The sequence below is a fragment of the Rana temporaria genome, chromosome 6 (genome assembly GCF_905171775.1).
Source record: "Rana temporaria chromosome 6, aRanTem1.1, whole genome shotgun sequence".
Lineage (NCBI taxonomy): Eukaryota > Metazoa > Chordata > Amphibia > Anura > Ranidae > Rana > Rana temporaria.
Window position 1 is genome coordinate 107,619,932 of NC_053494.1, and position 23,509 is coordinate 107,643,440.

Below are 23,509 nucleotides of genomic sequence, written 5' to 3' on the forward strand. Positions count from 1 at the left end.
GGTTAGCTGCACTGTGCCATAGACTTCTATTATAGTCTGCAGGTTTGGTGCAATTTCTGAAAGCACCCCAAACCCACAGGTAATAACAGAAGTCTATGGATAACTGCACTGATTTCAGTAATAAACTTAATTTTTAATAACAATCTTCCATTCAGATTTTCCCGGCTGTTGCTGTCCCAGGCAGAGTGCATTTGGTATTGATTGTGACAGGAGCCGGTGTTATACAGGAAACATCAGCTTATGTGGCTCTGCTTTGCAGCAGCTTGCTTTCTCTACCGCTGGCTTCATTCACAACACTGATGCTCTGGGATGACGGGTCAGCAACCTGCGATCTGGGCTTGCCAAACCACCATCTCAGTGCAGGAGGTCGCAGGCCACATCAAAGGGCTCCGCGGGCCACTGGTTGGGCACCAATGGTCTAACAAAATACACTATTTGGATAAGGGGGGGGGGGACTGTTTATCACATCAATTTAATTCTTACTTTGTAGTTCTGTATGTGTATTTGTATGTTACTTCCCGGGAAATTTGTCTTGCCAGTGTGAAAAGTTCATCTCTTCTAGTCAGCAAAGCGAGATCCTTCATGCAAAGTTGAGCAGCAGCTTCATTCACTGTTAGCTGTAACACACAAGAAGAGTTTCAATGTAGAGGCTTTTTTACATTACATATTTAAAAGTAATTTCAGGCAACAAGTGAAAATATTCAGGGAGCTACTGTACTTATAAAAAAGAAAGAGAGAGCGGGACTTTAAATGAAGCATGTGCAGGGATCAAATTACAATGGATAGGGGGAAAATAATAAATCTGGAATAAGTTATTAATTTCAAGACTTTCAAATAATGCACCGTCCATGACTATATTGCATTATTAAAGAAATTTGGTAAACATATATATATATATATATATATATATATATATACACACTTGACAGAAAAAGCTGGGGTATTTAATATAGAAAAAAGGGGGGGGGGGGGTTTATTTGGGGCTATAAAATAGATGACAAACTAAAATACAGGTGAAGCAATAAACATTTCTAACCAGGTTCCTCCTTACCATCCAATCAGCAAGCCAAGTTAAAGGTCTAACTATACATATTAAAAGCAGAGGATTGGTCGCACACATTTGCAAATATATGTTTTAAGCTGCAGAGCCATCGCCAAGGCTCCCTGCGATTCTGCAGTCCTAACTACACATTTTTTAAGTCTCCTCAATGGAGGCATGTACAAACTGATGGGTAGATGAAGGACAGGTGATTGGGGGGTGTCATTTAAAGTCCCATATTTGAACCCCCCCCCTTCATTCCAAAATGATGAGGGATGAAAGCATGTGAGTTGTGGGACTCGATTGTTTAAATCAGGTGTCTGCATTGATTTTATCTATTGCTGCAGTTCTTTTTTGTGTTTTTTTTTTTTTTCATTTCTTACCAGGCATAGGTGCAGGTGGGGACACACCCCCCAATCACCTGTCCTTCATCTACCCATCAGTTTGTACATGCCTCCATTGAGGAGACTTAAAAAATGTGTAGTTAGGACTGCAGAATCGCAGGGAGCCTTGGCGATGGCTCTGCAGCTTAAAACATATATTTGCAAATGTGTGCGACCAATCCTCTGCTTTTAATATGTATAGTTAGACCTTTAACTTGGCTTGCTGATTGGATGGTAAGGAGGAACCTGGTTAGAAATGTTTATTGCTTCACCTGTATTTTAGTTTGTCATCTATTTTATAGCCCCAAATAAAACCCCCCCCCTCTTTTTTCTATATTAAATACCCCAGCTTTTTCTGTCAAGTGTGTGTGTATCTATATATATATATATGTTTACCAAATTTCTTTAATAATGCAATATAGTCATGGACGGTGCATTATTTGAAAGTCTTGAAATTAATAACTTATTCCAGATTTATTATTTTCGCCCTATCCATTGTAATTTGATCCCTGCACATGCTTACTGTACTTATGTTATCCAGTAAACGCAGCAAACTGTGCTAAAGTCAGAATGTTCACTTCAGTGTACCTTAATGTGAATGTAAACCCAATTCATGAAATTTGGGCTGGCCACATATATCTGTAGTATTTTGTTATCTCTCTTCAAAGAGCCAAGTCCCGTAGCTCTCTCCTGACCTGATCCTCTATTATTAGCCTGACAACTCCTGACAAATTCTCTGACACTTTAAATAAAAGCAGCCTGAAATTTCTGTCCGGGGAGATTGCTAAAATAGATTAACAGGGAGCTGGCCCTGTTACAAAACACCTCAGAGAGTCTCTGCCTATGAGAGGGGGTGTGTGCCTTTCCTCCAATAAGCAATTTTAGCAATCTTGGCTGTATACCCAGACATCACTCTGTGTAATAAACATGGAGAAAAAAAATCTCCTAACACTATCTGAACTTCTAAAAGGTATATAAATATGAAGACAGCAGATATACATGTAAAACCTATGTATGTAAACTATCAGCAAACGTTTTCACAGGTCTTGTATGTCTAGGTAATTTGGCTTATAGTGTCTGCTGGTGAAGTGCCCCTGTTTGGCAACTTTCTTTCTGTTTGGAAATATGTAAAGATGATCTGTCCTGTCACTTGAGATGCTATGCCATAAATAAAAGAATTTGAAAAAAAACAAAAAAAAAACTATGTAGGGAGATTTGGTTCAACCCTGTGTATCATCTGAGACTGTTCACTTCACTGGGTGTGTATGGAGGGTTTACATCCACTTTAAAGTCAGTCTTTCAGGTTAAATGATGCCCAGTGCCATTTAATTGATTGTGATTGTAGGACATTCATACACAGTTTATTGAAGCAGAAAGCAGAACTGAAGTCATCACGGTGCAATTTTCTGCACCATCAGAGGCCTGTCCCCTGCCAGGAGAAGGCCAAAGAGAAATTAGTACCTTACGTGCCCTGCCTGAAGTATTCCTAAAAATACTCCCTCCATTCTTACAATATGCTGCACTATACAGGGTCAGTAGGAGGACAGTCGGAGTGTACATGCTTGCGTCTGTGCTTTTTAAGGCCCATTTATTTATTCTTTATTCATTATAGGTACAGTAAAATCTTGGACTGCGAGCATAATTTGTTCCGGAAACATGCTTGTAATGCAAAGCACTTGTATTTCAAAGCAAATTTCCCTATAAAAAATAATGGAAACTCAAATAATTAGTCCCACAACCATTTATTCATAAGTCCTTCAGTTTATAGTCTATATAAAAAGATTATAGCAATGTGATGGGTTGTGTACAGAGGAGGTCTAGGGCTAAAATTATTGCTCTCGCTCTAACGAACGCGGTGATACCTCACTTGGCTTCTGCGCGCAAGCTCGTCGGGACTGGGCGCTTTAAAAAAAAATGTTTTTTGTTTTCTTATTTATTTTTATTTATTTTATTAATTTTTACACTAAAAAAAAAAATGGGTCACTTTTATTCCTATTACAATGAATGTAAACATCCCTTGTAATAGAAAAAAGCATGACAGGTCCTCTTTACTATGAGATCTGGGGTCAAAAAGACCACAGATCTCATATTTAGACTAAAATGCAAAAGAAAAAAAATTGTCATTTGAAAAAATGACAACAAGAAAATATGCCTTTAAGAAGCATGGGCGGAAGTGACGTTTTGACATCGCTTCCGCCCTACTAATCTATGGAGACGGGTGGGGGCCATCTTGCCCTCACTCGTATCCCAGCCGAGCAGGAGACAGGACCCGATCGGCTCTGCCGCTGAGTGGAGAAAGCCTCTTGAGGGGGGACGGGGTGAGAAGGAGTGTCAGGACGCCCACTAACACACAGCTCCTTTCTCTATCTGCAAAGTAGAGAGTGTCCTGACACTCCTGCTCGCTCGCTCCCCCCTCAAGAGCACCAGGGAGAAAGCCTTGCATTACTGTGTGTAGTTACAGACAGAAGAATAGGAAGTGAGGATTTCTCAGAAGAAATAAGGACATTTAAAAGCAAAATCGAAGGATGAGGTAAGTGAAGGAGGACTGCACTAAGGTAAAGGAAGGTATTTAGGGAAAAACATTTTTACCTTTACGACCCCTTTAACTGCAGACTTCCAGCTTTAATTTGAGGGTATTTACATCCAAATCAGGTGAACGGTGTAGGAATTACAACAGTTTGTATATGTGCCTCCCACTTTTTAAGGGGCCAAAAGTAATGGGACAATTGGCTGCTCAGCTGTTCCATGGCCAGGTGTGTGTTATTCCCTCATTATCCCATTTACAAGGAGCAGATAAAAGGTCCAGAGTTCATTTTAAGTGTGCTATTTGCATTTGGAATCTGTTGCTGTCAACTCTCAATATGAGATCCAAAGAGCTGTCACTATCAGTGAAGCAAGCCATCATTAGGCTGAAAACAAAAAACAACCCCATCAGAGAGATAGCAAAAACATTAGGCGTGGCCAAATCAAGTGTTTGGAACATCCTTGAAAAGAAAGAATGCACCGGTGAGCTGAGAAACACCAAAAGACCCGGAAGACCACGGAAAACGGTGATGGATGACCGAAGAATTCACCACAAGATGTAAACCATTGGTGAGCCTCAGAAACAGGAAGGCCAGATTAGAGTTTGCCAAACATAAAAAAGCCTTCACAGTTCTGGAACAACATCCTATGGACAGATGAGACCAAGATCAACTGATACCCACAGAACTGCGCACTGATCGTGAGGTAGGCGCTGGGGCAACCTGAGAGGAGCAACTTTTACCTCCCATCTTGGATTGGCTTTGCACAGATGGTTGGAGAAGCTTGGTGCCGGCATACGGGCACATTTAAATGTGAGTGCAATACCTACTTGTTTTTAAATAGTCAATACATTTTTTTTACGTACTACACCATGAGGGGCACTCCTTTTTTATGAGCCATTGTAGGAGAGATAGAGACCCCATTGGCACATTCAAGGCATCTGGCAATTGGTGAACAGACGTGTAATAGGAGTGGTTATCCTGGGAACGAATCAAAGGCATTTTGATTGAGATCTGGTGAGTGGCCATTTCTAGCGGTGACGGGGATATGACAGAACGTATTACCATTATCACAGAACGTGTTGTCATTATCACAGAAAGTGGTGTCATACCACAGAAAGTGGGGTCACTATCACAAAAAGTGGTGTTACTATTGCTGCATTATACAACTCCACGGGAAAAGCACTTTAAATGAACATTTAATAAGCATTTTTGGGACTTTAATGAACAGAAGATTTATCTCGTACCTTTTCACATATATTGTTCTATAACATTGTTACATATATATATATATATATATATATATATATATATATTTTTTTTTTTTTGTGCAAACTTGTTTACCCAGGACGGGCAGTCACCTTTAAAGTATTGATTATTGGCACTTAAGCACATTATGAGCACTATGTTATAGACAGATTCACGCAAGTTGTATACGGGTCTATATGTTTCTTTTGGGAGGCACTTATATTACCCATGAGAAGAATACTAACACATTTGCGTATTTAAATAGAGGTGTTATACATTGATTAATTAGTACCTAGCAATAGGTGGTGATAAATAAAGGACACAGTATGGGAGCGCAATTCACTCACCACACAAGATCAACTTGTACCAGAGTGATGGGAAGAGAAGAGTATGGAGAAGGAAAGGAACTGCTCATGATCCAAAGCATACCACCTCATCAGTGAAGCATGGTGGTGGTAGTGTCATGACGTGGGCATGTATGGCTGCCAATTGAACTGGTTCTCTTGTATTTATTGATGATGTGACTGCTGACAAAAGCAGCAGGATGAATTCTGAAGTGTTTCGGCCGCAGGGCTGTGGAGTCGGTAGATAAATGTTCCGACTCCGCCTCCGACTCCTCAGTTTTATGTACTTCCGACTCCGACTCCTCTGTATTAATATGCGAATGTATTTTATACATTCCTTGAGGGAAAGAAACGCAACCTACCACAGGACTACTGGCTAGGAAGCCAACAGTCTACTGTATTGCACAGTTTAAGCAAATCACAAACACAATGAAAACAATCAAGTGGCTGGATAATAGCAGCAGGCATAAACATCAGGAACAGGATCTTTACCAGTTCAAAAATACAAACCACATTATTTGGTTGTTTTAGAACAAAAACAAAGCTTATCTATAATGAACCAAAAACAAAATCTGTAAAACCTAGAAATGGTTTATATTAATCTTGAAATGTAGTTCTAGGCTTAGCAAATGCAAATCAATTCAATGTAGAGTTCTAAGGAAAAGAATTGCCTCTGCCAGATCCTCTTTCATAGAGGCTCTTAAGTCAGACTTTATTATTTTTAGGGCTGAAAACAATCTTTCGACACTGACTTGGGTGGGTGGCATTGCAGTAACTATTCTGGCCACATCACTAACGATCTCTGGATAAACAAGGATGACTTCTTCAACAGTAAGTTTTGATGAGCGATCATACTTTTCAACTTCTTTTAGTGCTTTATAAAACTCCTGTTGGAATTTTTTTTATTTGGACACTTACTGGTTCTCTAACATGCGTTCCCTGTAAAAGCAGAACACAACACTATGGAAAGTATAAGTATTGCAGCTCCTAATTGTGCGTTGCGTGCCATATAGTGAAGCACATGAAAAGCATGCTTTTTCACGGTCACTTAACGTGTTCGTTTTGCGGTTACGTGAGGCACTGCATGCATTGGTCTTTATTCTTACAGTAGAGAAGTCATTAATTATAACTTTTTGTGAATTGGGACATTTAAACTTGCTTTTTTTATTTTTTAATTCCAATCTAAATTTAGTAGGAGTCGGTGCATTGTTTGCCGACTCCGACTCCAGGTACCCAAAATTTCCCCCGACTCCGACTCCTCGACCCCGACTCCGACTCCACAGCCCTGGTTTCGGGCAATATTATCTGCTCATATTCAGCCAAATGCTTCAGAACTCATTGGACGGCGCTTCACAGTGCAGATGGACAATGACCTGAAGCACTGCGAAAGCAACCAAAGAGTTTTTTAAGGGAAAGAAGTGGAATATTATGCAATGGCCAAGTCAATCACCTGACCTGAATCTGATTGAGCATGCATTTCACTTGCTGAAGACAAAACTGAAGGGAAAATGCCCCAAGAACAAGCAGGAACTAAAGACAGTTGCAGTAGAGGCCTGGCAGAGCACCACCAGGGATGAAACCCAGTGTCTGGTGATGTCTGTGTTCCAGAGGTCAGGCTGTAATTGACTGCAAAGTATTTGCAACCAAGTAATAAAAAGTGAAAGTTTGATTTATGATTGTTAATCTGTCCCATTACTTTTGGTCCCTTAAAAAGTGGGAGGCACATATACAAACTGTTGTAATTCCTGATTTGGATGTAAATACCCTCAAATTAAAGCTGAAAGTCTGCAGTTAAAGCACATCTTGTTCATTTCATTTCAAATCCATTGTGGCGGTATATAGAGCCAAAAAGGTTAGAATTGTGTCAATGTCCCAATATTTATGGACCTGACTGTAGGGCCTCCCAGCCACCCCCTGAAAAGCGATCCATTGCAACCTATGCAGCTAGTGTGGGGCCCAGGATTGGATGGAGGAAGACAGGAATAATTGTGAGAAGGCACTGGCTCTACTACTGAAGACTCATGTGTTATACAGTGGGCCATTAATGATCTGCACAGTCCAATCACGTGGCACATGGTATCACTCACAAGGTACCAGATCTCTGTGGGCATAAACCAACTGTAGAGGAACAACATGTAGATTATTGGACCTACTTGAAGTACTTCAAAATGTCTTTACTTTAGATTTTGGAAGTATTTTTTCCCCATATGAAAATTACAATCACTGTTAGAAATTTGAGAAATAAATTTACAGTTTGCTGCTCTGAATTTTCTCAGCACCGGGGTCAAAAATGAATGCCCCCCCCCCCCAACAAACAGAAAATCAAACATTCTGAAAACGAAAAGTTTCAAACAAGATTTTAATAGTGTATGGCCAGTTTTAATCTCTGCAGGGCTTTCTTTCTCCATGTACCATTCCCGGGGCAGTCTCCTCAGTATAATAACTCTAAGGTAGTGGGTCCTGTAACTGTTTTTCTTTTGAAATGAATGTTTACTAAAAAGTATGAAAGCCCAAAGTAAAAAAATAAAGTCTTGTAAATAGTCATAATAGTCATCGCCTACCAGTAAAACAATTATGTTGTGTAGCCATTTCTTGGTCTCCTATGTCATGAATAATCTATGTAGAAATTACACAAAATATATACATAATTTACGTGTTTTATCTTTCAACTGCCTGTTTGATTTCAGTTGTTGCCTGGAGTTGCTGTTTAGCTTTAATTTACATCTGCCTTTCTTAACTTTTATACCTCAGAGGAACCCTTGAAATAATTTCTCAAGTCTCAGGGACCCCTGGTAAGATTAGCCTATTGGAGGTTATAAGGAAAATCCCCCTTACGCTGGTTGGTGGTAAGTAAGAATGCCCCCTTACAGGTTGACCAGAATGACACATTTGCAGTCATGCCGCTGGCTTTGCCAAAAGATGTTGGACCTGGAGCTATGCAGGAACCATCAGATGGGAGGTTCAGTTAGCCAGAACTCAAGGAACCCCTATCCACCACTGGAGAAACCCTAGGGTTCCATAGAACCTTGGTTGAGAATGGCTGACTTACATGACAATTTCTTTAGTTGAGTAAAAAAAAACTAGGGCTGTGGAAATTAAAGATTATTTCCTTGATTAATCGTAATTAAATTCTTTTGATCGGTACTAGTGGTGCAACGGATCGTAAATGATCCGTGATCCGAATGTGTCCTCATATACGGATCGGCACACCACGTGCTCCGCGGAGCTCCGCTGCTGCCTCGGCCATAGGAAAGGTTGCTGCTCCCGGAGCGGCGGCCATCTTGGTCCACCCAGCGGCGGCCTAGGTGAGCCTAGAGGGGCGTGCTGGAGTCATCACCCAGCCTCAACTGCTCGTGTTCGGCCGGCTTCTCTGGTAAGACTAAGCAAGCACTAATCTTGATATACAGTGGGGGAGATGTGGACCATATTACAGTGGGGAGATGTCTGTGGATTACATTGGGGAGATGTCTGTGGATATTACAGTGGGGAGCTGTCTGTGGATATTACAGTGGGGGAGATGTCTGTGGATATTACAGTGGGGAGCTGTCTGTGGATATTACAGTGGGGGAGATGTCTGTGGATATTACAGTGGGGGAGCTGTCTGTGGATATAACAGTGGGGAGATGTCTGTGGATATTACAGTGAGGGAGATTGTGGATATTACAGTGGGGAGATGTCTGTGGATATTACAGTGGGGGAGATGTCTGTGGATATTACAGTGGGGAGATGTCTGTGGATATTACAGTGGGGAGATGTCTGTGGATATAACAGTGAGGGAGATTGTGGATATTACAGTGGGAGAGATGTCTGAGGATATTACAGTAAGGGAGATGTCTGTGGATAATACAGTGGGGAATATATATGGTGGTGATCCGAAAAATGTATGTGCGTTATAATTAATCGAAATTAATTGATTAATCGATTAAAAAAAATCGATTAAATCGAACACAAAAATTGCAATCAGTAACAGCCCTAAAAAAAACAAAAAATGTATTAATCATAAAATGACTAAAGATCACCCAGAAGACATCCGTGTAGCCTAGAAATTTTGAAGGTCAAAGAACTCTATGTCTCTGTTTCCTGTAAAATACAGTATACGATATATAACTACACTAATCTTAAAGGAATGAAAAATAAAACATATTATTGATTACCTCATGTAGCGTTAAGTGCTTCCCATCTTTCCTTTTAGAGTCAAACCTGCCATAAATTGCGCTGTACTTTCGTATTTCTTCTTCTTTGCGAGGGTCCTCATCTGTCATTTCAAAGATATGCCCGATCATCTTTCCCAACTTTTTGTTATTTTTTAACAGTTCTTTAACCTCATTCAAGTCATTTTTTGGTAATGAAGGTAGCATTCTCTCAACACACTCAGATACAGACAGAGCAGCAGCAGCATCCAAGGTCTCAGATGTGTCTCTAGGTGACGCTGGAGAGCCAAGATCAGCTGGAGATAGGCTGTGTTCACTCTCTGTAGTTTGATGACTTTGCCAGTGCCTGGCTTCACTGCTAACCTGCAACGGGGAACTACACATGCCTTCCGATTTCCCGGAACCCACACTTTGAACACATGTTGTAGCTGCACACTTTGGAATTTTCAGATGTGGTTCTCTAGTATTATTGTTCCTTTCGTAACTGCTGGAGTTAAGTCCCAACAAAGAAGTTGATGTTTCTGGAAGTTTGTAAATTGGAATGCTGCTGACAGGTAATGATGTTAAAGGCTGGTTAAAGAGACTAGGGTTGGTAACCCAATCTCTTAAGGCCTTCTGTAGTCTTCTAACATGTAGTGGTTTGCTAGCCATTCCAACAAGTGCCATTATCTCAAGAAACTCGTCTTCCCCTGCTTCACAGAGCTGCTGGACATCATCTCCCCCCTGCTGTATAAAGGCATCAAAGTAAGACAAGAGGTTTGCTCGTTGTAGTATCCTGTAAAGTTGAAGTTCCCCTAGAGTTCGCGGTAATGTAGTTGCCATCTTTGATCAGCAGGATAACCCTGAAACAATAATAAGCCTTTATGTAAAATATTTTACAATTTAGTGCACAAGCCAAAAGCAGGGCAGAAATGAAATGGACATTCACGTCTAACCAAAATACCTTATGACCTATTGGTAGCTAATATCAATATGAGCCAGATCTACTGTTGCCGGAAGTAAAGAACATGTGCTATGTTGCTGCTGCACTGTTGCTTAACCTAGAAAAAATGATGTAATGGAGACATGTTCGTGGCAACTCCAAAATGTGGAAGCTTGTTGCATTGGTGTTGAATGTAGATCAGGAGCTGAGAAGCAGAAGACAAAAATCCCTAAGTTTTGTTTGGGATAACAGCTGGATGTACTTTTGCCTGCCAGTTTCATTCTTGGCAAAAGAACGGTATTTATAGGTCTCCGGGGAGCCATTTTAAAGGGGACATTGAACACAGAATTGGTGCTTGAGAAGTGCTTGCACAATATTAATGCTGCACAAGTGCTCTAGTATGAACATTACAATTTCACCTATATTTGATTTAACAAGAAGAGTGGCACTGCCCTTACCCCAACCCAATGCCAAACACATGCTTATGTGACAGTGAATCACCACCTTGTTGGGATAAGATATAGATTATCATTTTATTGTACAAGATTTATACAGCACCAACAATTTGCACAGAGCTTTCCAAAATAAAGGGAGCCAGTACAATAACAATACAATTCAAGACAAAAGGGTTATGCTGGGTACACACGGGAAGTTATTTTTCAATCAACCCAGTGAGCTGAGCGTAAATAAAAAAAATGTACAAATCGCTGTACCAACACATCTTTATGGCTATCTCCCCACTGAGCTATTGTGTTCTGACAGGGGAACTGCCCTGACGGCTGCCGGCGCTGAATGGTTGTTGGTTTTTCAGCATAATAGTTCGACAGAAGCCGGTCGTGAGACCCGCTTCTGTGTGAAAAAGAGCTGTACACATGGGACGCAAGTTGACCAGTTCCCGCTGAACCATTTTTGACCATTTTCATCCAATTTTCGGCTCGTGTGTATTAAGGGTGGCCTTGCTTGTGAAAGCTTACAATGTAAAATGAAGGGTAAGTTATAAAAAAGGTAACTGCGGGGAGATGATTTGATTGAGAAATAAAAATTCAGTTGCTAGCTAAAGGCAAGATAGGCTTGCCTAAAGAGATTAATTTTCACGATTCACCTAAAGGCAGACAGAGTAGGAATAGCTGTACAAATTGAGGTAGGAAGTTCCAGAGAGACTCTAGAGAAAGTGGCAAATAATTTTATATTAAAATGAGTAGGACCAAAAAGAACCTCCTGAATAACATACATGTGCAACTTTACAAGTAATTATATTGAACATACCAGTAACACTGCAGGTTTTGGATTACATTTTTGGATGGTCAACAACTGGTTAAAGCTGCAAGTACCAATTCCTGCAGGTTTCAAGTTTTTACATTATCCTTCACACTGATAACCATCACCACACTATTCAGCCCTCAGATCGCCCCTTCTCAACTTTTTTTTTTTATCCCAGAGGAACCCCTAAGGCCTCGTACTCACGACTGAGAAACTCGACGGGCGAAACACATCGTTTTGCTCGTCGAGTTCCTTGTGAAGCCGTTGAGAAACTCGACAAGCCAATTTTCTCCATTCCCGTCAAGGAAATAGAGAACATGCTCTCTTTTTGGCTCGTCGAGTTTCTCGACAGTTTCCTCAACGAAAGTGTACACACGACCGGTTTCCTCGGCAAAAAAATATCTCCCAGCAAGTTTCTTGTTGGTTTTTGCCGAGGAACTCTGTCGTGTGTACGAGGCCTTACATAAGTTTCAGGTCTTAGGAAACACATGCTAAAACCAAATCACCAGGGGGCAATGGGAAAAATGCAACTTACATTGGGGGGTTTGTAGAAAGAATTCAACTTTTGCAGTGGTAGTCAGAAAGTCACCCTTATAGATAGCTAAAAGGATAACTGGTGAGATGTTCTGGCTTTGCCAAATGGCACTGGCACAGGAACTATGCAAGCAACCTCTGGAGGAACCATAGGGTTCCATGAAACCCTGACTGAGAATGGCTTCCTCACAAGATGTGTTGCTACTACATGAGGCTGGATGGATGAATAAATCCAGGCACATAACATAGCAGTATAATTTGAGACTTGGCCTCCCTGATTTTGTTAGTTGGTAATCTACTAGAAAACATAAATAGTATTCATGTGATTTCTTACAGAACAAATAAAATTGCAGCTTCATAACTTCTCATGATGTGAAGACACATTGGATACAACGGGACAGCAATGTCATAAACCATCCAGACTCAAGCAGACAGTAGCCAGAAATGGTTCAATTGCTACAGTTAACAATAAAAATTGGGTTCCCACTACAATATAAATTTCAGTGTGTATTATATTCCAAACTGAAATAGACACGCTTGACAACCACATGACATGAACTGCAATTTCTCAATTACTAAATGGAAGCATATAAATTACATGAGAAAATATGATTTTTTTTCAGGATTCCCAAGGGGAATTTGACTGGTCCTACCTTACAGAATAATTCCTTTTTTTTTTGCTAGGAAATTTCTTAGAACCCCCAAATATTATATATATTTTTATATATATTTTTTTAGCAGAGAATCTAGAGAATAAAATTGTTGCAAATATGAGGTAACGCTGAGAAAATAGATACCAAACATGTCATCTTTATAATTGCACGCACTACGGTACCTAAAAATCTCCATAGGCAACACTTACGTTTTTTTTACGGTTACCAGTTTAGAGTTACAGAGGAGGTCTATGGCTAGAATTATTGCTCTCGCTCTGACGATCGCGGCAATACCTCACGTGTGATTTGAACACCGTTTACATATGCGGCCACAACTTCCGTATGTGTTTTTTTTTTTGCTGCGCGGGCTCGCGGTGACGGGGGCGCTTTAAAAAAAACATTTCTTATTTGTTTTTGTAATATAAAATTGTGTTATGTATTTCTGTCACACAGAATGTAAACAGTAATAGGTGGTGACAGGTACTCTTTATGGAGGGATCGGGGGTCTAAAAGACCCCAAATCCCTCCTTTGCACTTTAAAAGTATTTAGATCCCCAAAAACGGCGATTCTGAATACTGTGTATTTTTTTTAAAGAGCGCCATTGGCAGCCGAGTAAACAGGAAGTGACGTTGTGACGTCGCTTCCGTGTTTACACTGAAGAGACTGGATGAAAGCCGTTCGCAGCTTCGTTTCAGGCTCTCGCTAGGCACTTAGGACAGCGGATCCTGCATCAGGTCAAATCGGGAGGCCCAGTAAGAGCGGCAGAGGCGGCGGGAGGGGGGAGATGTCTCCTCCTGCTCCTCCGGGATAACAACCAAGCAGCTTTTAGCCGCATCGGTTGTTATCCCTGAAAGCCAATCGCTGGCTCTAAAAAATTATATCGGGATGATGCCTGCAGCTGCGGGCATCATCCCGGTATAACCCTTGAAAGCTGAGGACGCAAATGTGCGAACGCTTGGCGGGAAGGGGTTAAAGGTCCTTCATGTTATCAATTCAGTTAATAACAAGGGCAGCACAATTGTAGAGAAATAGAATTCATATTAAAATTTCAACTTTGATAAATGTGTACCAGTGTTCCAATGTTTTTGAAAATGTAGATTTACTCCTACGTCTTAACTAAAAAAAAAATTTGGGAATCCTTCACACAGACCTAACATAATCCACCCACTCACTTTGGGTATGCACAAGAGGATTTCCAAACATATCCATTCTCCTATCTCTGTAGTTAGTATAGTGTCATTTATCATTCATCAGTAACTTTATAATGGAATAAATTTCCTACATGGCGTAACATTTATATTAATTCAAAAATTGTGAGTCCCTGGGTGAAAGGTTGTGTGAATCTTGTGTGCAAACAATTATAAATAGATCCCTAACAGTATAATTAAAAATATTTTTGGTAGGGTTGTCCCTATACCACTTTTTTTAGACAAATACAAATACAAATAGAGTACAAATACCGATACTTTTTTCAAGTACTCGCCGATACCGATTACCAATATTTTTATTACGTCTTGTGACAGTGGCACGTGTCAGTATTTTTTTTTTTATAATTCCTATTTTTTTTATTTATTTTTTACAATGCTTTCTTCTTCTTTTTTTGGGGGGGGGGGGGGGGGGGGAATTGTGTCAGTGTTTTTTATTTTCATTTTTATTTGTTTCTTTTTTTTACCCTGTTGGGGGGCTTTGGTGAGAGATTTCAGGGGTCTTTACAGACCCCTGACATCTCCCCTTTAAAACAGAGAAAGGGACTAAGGGCACAGATTCTCCAGTCCATTTCTCTGCAGCCTCAGCTAAAATGGACAGGAGACCGAGGCTACGATATTTCAGTTATGTGAATGAACAGAGTCAGTGATCACTGCAGAGGGGTAGAGCAGCAGGAGGAGGACACGGAGCACAGAGGACAGCAGCAGCACGGAGGAGGACACAGAGCACAGAGGGGGAAAGCAACATCACGGAGGAGGACATGGGACACAGAACGTGGAGGAGGACAGCAGCAGCGTGGAGGGGAGACTGGAGAAGGATACAGGGACAGAAATCAGTGATCGTGCGGCTTTTGGGGGAGTTTCAAGCACTGATTACCGATGTATAAATTTCACTAAAGCAGATGAAAAGGGAGAGGTGGAGGGGGTCCGGGAAGAAGCTGTCAGGTTTTATTGAAATTTATACAGAGAGATTGGTGCTTGTAGCTCCCCCCGCTGCACCGATCATCCCTGACTGCCCAGGTATCGGGTGAAGCATCGGACCATTTCCCCGAGTACAAGTACTTGGGGAAATGCTCGGTATCGGGACAATCCTAGTTTTTGGCCATACTTCTCTTCTGGGTCACGAGTGCACTTACTTTTGCTCTCCTGTTACCCAGAATCAGCAAACAGCAGCCTTTAGCCCGCTGTCGGCTGATGCCACAGAGCTGATATCACAGAGCTGCTCCAGGTCCTGGAAGGATCTCGACCATATTGTCAGGATTCACTCAGATGCCTGATTGGCAGTGGGCTCAGTCTCTCAGCATGCGTCTGATATCAGGAGCCAGCTGCGCTTGCCCCCCCCCCCCAGCCCAGCACTCCATTGAAGGGGCAGACCAGGAAGCAGACTGTCAGTCACTGTTTTTAGCTCCCAGCGAACCATGAACTCAGCGACCAGAGGTCATGTGATCATTCAATTCTCAGACTAGAGCCAGCGGGGGGTCAGCTGAAGCCTCATACCAATGCTGCAACATGGAGGTGAGCATGCGAGCAGGAGAATTTAAATTTTAGAGTTAGGACTGCAGTACACAGGGAGCCTTGACGGGGTCTGCAGCTTACGCATGTATTTGAAAACTAAACCCCTGTTTTTAACGCACTGCTAGACAGGTGAATTTGGTTGGTTGCTGATTGGTTGGTAAGTTGAGCTTGGTTATTCTGTGTGTTTGTTGACATGCACCCGCCCTTCCAATGCTCCTTGCTGTGAAGACCAGTCATAGGTGGGGGCAGTGACAGTTGTTTTTTGTATGGTGGTGAGCATGCGTGTTTGTTTCTATTCCGATACTTCTCCTTCAAATAGGCTGTATTTTTCTCATTTAAAAACAGTTCTTGCAACAGCGCCTATGTTCCATCTCTCAATATCTTTTCAGTCTGCCTAAGAGAACGATCTGGGAGAACTATGTCTTCAGAATATTCTTCAGCAGAAGGAAAGTGTTGGCTTATTCTTACTTTTCACAGTGTTAAAGAGCTTTTAAACCCAAAACCCCAAATTTAATATTGCAGCACATAAGTCCTTAGGTTGCCCAAAAATGATGAAACGGCAGAATTTCGATCCATCTATGGTTGTTCCCACTTGGCAGAAGTTGATCTAACCAGTGACTTCCGTTGTACGGGAGTGTTAGAAAGATTTTGGCATTCAGCCGCTGATCAGTGTTTTCCGACAGTGGAGGAATCCCGGTGTCAGAATACAATGGGGTAGCGGAGAGGATTCTTCTATCCACCTTGATTGTGTGGATGGGGCAATCTGTTCATTTTTCAGGGCTGATCAAAAAACAAAAAACAAAGCATCTTTGGCCAGCCTTCAGATGTGGTCGAATACGTCCGTAAAAACGACGGCGCCACCCCCGCGTGAAAGGGGTCTAAGTTCCCCTCCTTCTGACACGCATTTTGCCCACTTCAAGCAGGGTTTGCAACCTAATAGACTTGGATGGAAATGCAAAATCTGCTTGAAGTAAACAAAACCCATTGATACAGGCCCTCAAGCTAGCCATAGATGGATTGATATTCGCCCATTTCAGCAAGAATGTATGGCCAATCCCACATGACAGAAGCAGACATCTTTTATTCTACAATTTAGAGCCAATAGAGGGTAAACTGCATCAGAAAAGGAGCGAGTAGAGCGTCTTGTTCAATATAGCTTGAACTTACTGTATGTGACTGGAATGCAATGTGCAGCCTTGTATTATTGCATTATATTTGTGTGGCGTATATTTTGTGGTATTTATCCCAGTTGTAATGGGGATCATATGCTCAATATACCTCCAAGAAACCTGCAGATGATAGTGTGTCATAAACCCCAGCCTCTACACAACAGGTATTACTTCCAATTTACTTTTTTCTAAAGACAACAAAAAGATAAATGATTTTGGAAATATAAGGACATTAGAGCATACTTTATTACTCAAAAGTAATTTGTTACCGCAGCGCAACAAACCATATGATACTCTACATTGCCATCCGATATATATTGTGGTACAACGATGATGCTAATCAGGAGGGTATACAAAATTTATAAGGTGATGAAACCCCTATTGCCTCATACACACGATCAGTTTTTCCGACAGGAAAAACATGTTTTTTTCTCAGCAGGAAAACGGCTGAAATTTGTCTTGCATACACACGTGGTCACTCAAATCTTGGCTGAAATTCCGAACGTCAAGAACGCGGTGACGTACAACATTAAACTAATGAAGTTTATTAGGCAGTTTGGCTCTTCTGCTTAATTCTGAGCATGCACGTTTTTTTGGCACATTGTAATTGCATACAGACGACTTTGCAATAGGAATTTTACCTGTCACGAAAATTGAGATCCTGCTCTTATGCCGCATACACACCATCACTTTATGTGATGAAAAAAAACGACATTTTCTGTGAAGTAAAAAACGACGTTTTTGAAACTTCAATTTTCAAAGATGAAGTTGCCTACACACCATCGTTTTTTCACAATGCTCTAGCAAAGCGAGGTTACGTTCACCACGTTTTTCCATTGAAGCTCGCTTCATAACTAGCTTCTGGGCATGCGCGGGTGTAAAAACGTCGTTTTAAACGTCGTTTTTTGCTACACACGGTCAATTTCTGTGAAGTAAAATACGACGTTTTGAAAAACGACACATAAAATTGAAGCATGCTTCAATTTTTTTTTTACGTTTTTCACAAGACATAAAACAACGTTTTCCCCCACACACGGTCAATTAAAGTGAAGTTTTTTAAAACGTCGTTTTTTTTTCATCACATAAAGTGATGGTGTGTACGCGGCATTAATCTTTTCTTGGCAGGAAAACTGACAGAACAAGTGTGATGGAGCATACACACGGTCGGTTTTCCTGACAAAAACCTCACATCGCACTTTTCCTGTCAGGAAAACTGATCGTGTGTACGAGGCATATGAGCTGCCATACAAAATTAGTCAACACATTTTTGACTGCTGTGAAGTCTTTATGACTAAGCACACATAAATATATATAAAATGTGTCAGAGGAAGTTTGACTGTTATGTGGCATGATGCTGCAAAAAAAGGCCTAATGAATATGCTGCTTCAAGTCCCTTGCACTTATTTTACTTTTTCTCTTATGGTATACATGTATTATTCTTTATTACAGCCCTTCAATTCTGTGAATTTTCTGCTGACTTATATTAACATATAGTACATAGTGAAAAACAAAGTGGTTGATTTACTAAAGGCAAATATATTGTGCACTTTGCAAGTGTAGTTGTTCCAGAGCTTAGTAAATAAGGCAAAGCTTCACTTTGCAAGGACTACCCAATCAAGGAAAATGAAAAAAGAAACAGCATTTTTGCTTGCTCATGATTGGATGATGGAAGTCAGCAGCGCTTCCCCTCATTTACTAAGCCTTAAGTAAATCACCCCAATAGACTGCTGTATATTAACCACTTCCATACAGGGCATTTTCACCCCCTTCCTGCCCAGCCCAATTTTTAGTTTTCAGCGCTGTCGCACTTTGAATGACAATTGCGCAGTCACGCAACACTGTACCCAAATGAAATCATTTTTTTCCCCACAAATAGGGCTTTCGTTTGGTGGTATTTGATCACCTCTGCGGTTTTAATTTTTTACGTTATAAAGAAAAGAAGAGCGACAATTTAGAAAAAAAAAACAACATCTTTTACTCTTTGATTTAATAAATATTTTTTTTTTTTCCTCAGTTTATGCTGAGATGTATTCTTCTGCATATTTGTTTGGGTAAAAAAAAAAATCACAATAAGCATGTATTTATTGGTTTGCACAAAAGTTATAGCGTCTACAAAATAGGGGATACATTTATGGCATTTTAATTTTTTACTAGTAATGACGGCGATCTGCGATTTTCATTGTGACCGTGACATTGCGACGGACATATTGGACACTTTTTACACATTTTTGGGACCATTCACATTTATATAGCGATCAGTGCTATAAAACTGCACTGATTAACTGTGTAAATGTGACTGGCAAGGAAGGGGTTAACACTAGGGGGCGATCAAGGGGTTAAATATGTTCCCTAGGGAGTGATTCTAACTGTAGGGGGCGGGGATTCACAAGGAGAGGAGACCGATCTGTGTTCCTTTGTACTGTACTGGGAACACACATCGGTCTCTGTTTACACACACAGATCCACGGTCCTGCTGTGATCACGGGCAATTACTGGTACTCTAAGGACATCGTGGCCTCTGTGCACACGCACCGGGTCCCGAGCGATGCGCCATGCACGCGCCCCCTATTCGGCCGGGAATCCTAGGACGTCATATGATGTCCACCCAGGAAGGGAGATCTCTCCTGTGGATGTCATATGTACATGGGCGGGATGGGATGTGGTTAAATACATAGCTCTTTCAAAAACCTAAATCACAACAGACCTCACCCTAATTATGGCAAATCGTACCCACTCCTAATTCTAACCCGCTTTTAGAATACCTGCCCTTTGAAGTGGTTGTAAACCCACTGTTACAATTTGCACCTACAGGTAAGCCTAGATTAAGGCTTACCTGTAGGTGCAAGAAATATCTTCTTAACCTACACAGGGTTAATGCTGTGTTTTCGCGCATGCGCGGGGATCTGCCGGTCCCGAACGCATGCGCAGGAGTGACATCATCACCGCTCGAGGCCAATCACATCGCCGGAGCGACGAAAACAAGGAAGAAGCTCCAGGGGACATGGCTGCGGTGGTGGACGGGACCGAGGTGGACTTCAGTTCTCAGGTAAGTGACACATAATGAGGTAGTATGCTGTGCACACTAGCTCATTATGCCTTTCTCTTGCAGGTGTATTTAAAAAAAATATATTACAGAGGGTTTACTTCCTCTTTAAATTGTGTAAAATTTAAACCTGGCTGATAGCCCTGAAAGAAAACAGTGGGGTTGCTTTACTTAAACTGGAGAGTGCAAAATCTGGTGCAGTTCTTCAAAGAAACCTTCAGCTTCCAGTTTTGGTCAAAGCTTAATTGAACAAGCTGAAATTAAGCCTCGTACACACGGTATGATTGTTGGCCAACCCAGCGTCTGATTTTTGTCAAAAGGGAATGTGCCAGGATCTTGTCTTGCATGCTAACGTTACACAATTGTCGTGCCACAAACACAGACGTAGTAAAGTACTACAAGGAATTTCAGCTCTTCAGCGCCACCCTTGGGGCCCCTTCTGTTAATTTTGTGTTTAGTGAGCACTGATTCCGAGCATGCGTGTTTGTATTTTCAACTTTTGTGTGACGGATTTGTGTACTGAACATACGAAAATTTGACGTCAAACTGTTCTCCGCCAAAAATTTACAAGCCTGACAACATTTGTTGGCCGAAAATTGGAAAACAATTGTATAAGGCCCGGTTCACACTGGTGCGATGCGAGAACCCTGCGAATCCCCTGCGGGTTTCCGCATTGCACCTGACTCGCACGGCAGTTCACACTGCCATATGCAAACTGCTGGGGAGTGTCATACAATGTTAACGACACCCCCAGTTCAGCTCACATATCGCACTGCGAACTGACAGTTCGGACATGAATCGGATCACATAGGTGTGAACACCCATGCGATTCGATTCTGGTCCGAACAAAAAAAAGGGTCCTGTGCGTGTTTGGACCGAATGCGGTGCGATATCATCCATACCATCTGTATGGCTAAAATTGCACCGTACAGACATTGCATATGTTGTGAACTGCAGTGCACTGCAAATCACATGCGATGTCTGGCATCGCAGCAGTGTGAACCGGGCCTGAAGGAGCGTACTAACGGTAAGAATTTAGGACAACAGTCTGTCACTTTGGGGGGGGGGCACCCCAGCAATGAGCTACCACTTTATCTTTTCTAACCTTGAAAAACTTTCTGAGATTATCTCCAGCACAATGCTTATAGCAAAGGGGCTATTCTCCCATCAAAACATATTAAACTAGGACTAGAGACCAAGGCAGGGATGGCATACAGGAAAAAAAATTATAAAAATTATAAAAATTATAAAATATCCCGTCCCCAGAGTAGCTTCCTGTTCACATTAACAAATCATAAGCATATACAAGCTGAAGTTAGAAGCTGATTAGCTACTATTAGGGATGAGCTTTATGTCCGAGTCAAACAGGAGTTTGACTCGAACATTGGCTGTTCGCCCGTTCGGCGAACAGCGTACAATTTGGGGTGTTTGCGGAAAATTCGAAAAGCCGCGGAACACCCTTTAAAAGTCTATGGGAGAAATCTAAAGTGCTAATTTTAAAGGTTTATATGCAAGTTATTGTCATAAAAAGTGTTTGGGGACCCGGTTCCTGCCCCAGGGGACATGTATCAATGCAAAAAAAGTTTTATAAAAACTGAAGTTTTTTCGGGAGCAGTGATTTTAATAATCACAATAAAAGTGAAATATTCCTTTAAATTTCGTACCTGGGGGGTGTCTATAGTATGCCTGTAAAGTAGTGCATGTTTCCCATGTTTAGAACTGTCCCTGCACAAAGTGTAATTTCTAAAGAAAAAATAGTCATTTAAAACTATTCGCTGCTATTCATGAATTTTCGGATCCCGGCAATACAGATCAAAGTCATTGAAAAAAACGGCAGGGGTCCGTCCCCAGTCCGTTACCAGGCTCTTTGGGTCTGGTATGAATATTAAGGGGAACCCAGAACCAAAATAACCCAAAAATACACACCAGACCCTTCAGGTTTAAATATGTGGATTACAGTTTGGTGGTCAGCAGCTGGGTTTGTATATTCCTTACCATAAGTGGATCGTTCAATGCCGGATTTACTTGTGATCATTGCTGGGGGCTGCTATAGCCGCTAGCAATAATCACTGTCTTCTCCTGGTGAGGATGACTTCTCCCGACCCCATCGCCCCCCCTACCAGGAGAATACAATGTCATGGCAGGAGGGATTTCCTGTTAACACTGTTGATTGGCTGGCTCCTAGATTCCAAGCAAATTTGTCAAACCCTGAGCTAAAGCAGCCCCAAGGGTGGCGACATCCGCATGGAACTTCCCCTTTATAGTGCCGTCGTACGTGTTGTACGTCACCGCGTTTTGCTAGAGCATTTTTTTTAAATGATGGTGTGTGGGCAACGTCGTTTTAATGATGAAGCTGGAAAAACATATTTTTTCTACATGCTGAAAAACTTCGTTTTTTTTCATGCCGAAAAATGATCGTGTGTACGCGGCATTATGCCGTGTACACACGATCATTTTTCGGGTTCTAAAAAAATATGTTTTTCAGGCTCTAGAAAAAACAATGTTTTTTTCAACTTCATCATTAAAACGGCCTTGCCTACACACGATCGTTAAAAAAAAATGCTCTAGCAAAGCGCGGTGACGTACAACACGTACGACGGCACTATAAATGGGAAGTTCCATTCGGATGACGCCACCCCTGGGGCTGCTTTAGCTGATTCCGTGTTAGTAAAAGACATTTTGCTCTTTTCTGTCTGTTACAGCGTGATGAATGTGCTTACTCCTTTACGAACGCTAGTTTTACCAGAACGAGCGCTCCCGTCTCATAACTTGCTTCTGAGCATGCGCGGATTTTTCACGTCGTTAAAGCCCACACACGACCGTTTTTTACAACTCGAAAAACTACATAGTTTAAAACGTCGTTAAAAAATAGAGCATGTTTGAAAAAAAAATTGGCTGTTTTTCAGAACCCGAAAAATGCTCTAAAGCTCACACACGATCGTTTAAAATGACATTTTTAAAAAACATTGTTTTTTACAACCCGAAAAATGATCGGGTTGACCTCATATTAGATGGTTTTGGTAAACCTGAAGAGAAAAAGCTGCAGGAAAACTGATAGTGTGTATGGGGCTTTAGGATAACCTGTCCACTCAGATATGGGTTTCTGCCCCCTGACTACCATGAGCGTGGAATCATGAAAAAACAGTTCATATGAATTCTACAACTTTATCATTCCCTCAGATGATCCTTTTCCTGGATGCAAAGTGCTGTTTTCTGGCCCCTAGATTAGTCATTTAAAGAGGAACTGCAGTCTGCTCACAGAATTTGTAATAAAAACATCTTTGCCATTCTGAAGCTTCCCTCCAACCACTTTGCATATTATTTTATATATACTGTGAATCTGTACTTGGTAAATATGCTGCAGAAATCTCCCTCCACTGAGTCTGGCTGCATCCATTTTAAATGTGGGCAGCTAAAGCTGCTGCCTGTTCACTTCCTGGACTTACACAGACAGTTCTGCAGCTCTCATTGGCCCTCTTCTGACTCACCCCCCTCCCTTCCTGGCAAACTCTCAAGTGAG

At 41.4% G+C, this 23,509-nt stretch overlaps 1 protein-coding gene across 4 annotated transcripts in view; it reads right to left on the reverse strand.

Annotated features, from left to right (window-relative positions):
* NAB1 (NGFI-A binding protein 1) overlaps positions 1–23,509 on the reverse strand; it is a 65,776-nt gene that overhangs the window by 34,631 nt on the left and 7,636 nt on the right. For all 4 annotated transcript variants that reach the window (XM_040357138.1, XM_040357137.1, XM_040357136.1 and 1 more), the window contains 2 exons: positions 9,691–10,529; positions 484–617 (listed from right to left, as the gene is read on the reverse strand). In XM_040357138.1, coding sequence (XP_040213072.1) covers positions 484–617; positions 9,691–10,509 — 953 coding nt within the window. In that variant the 5' untranslated portion in view covers positions 10,510–10,529. The remainder of the gene's footprint in view (positions 1–483; positions 618–9,690; positions 10,530–23,509) is intronic.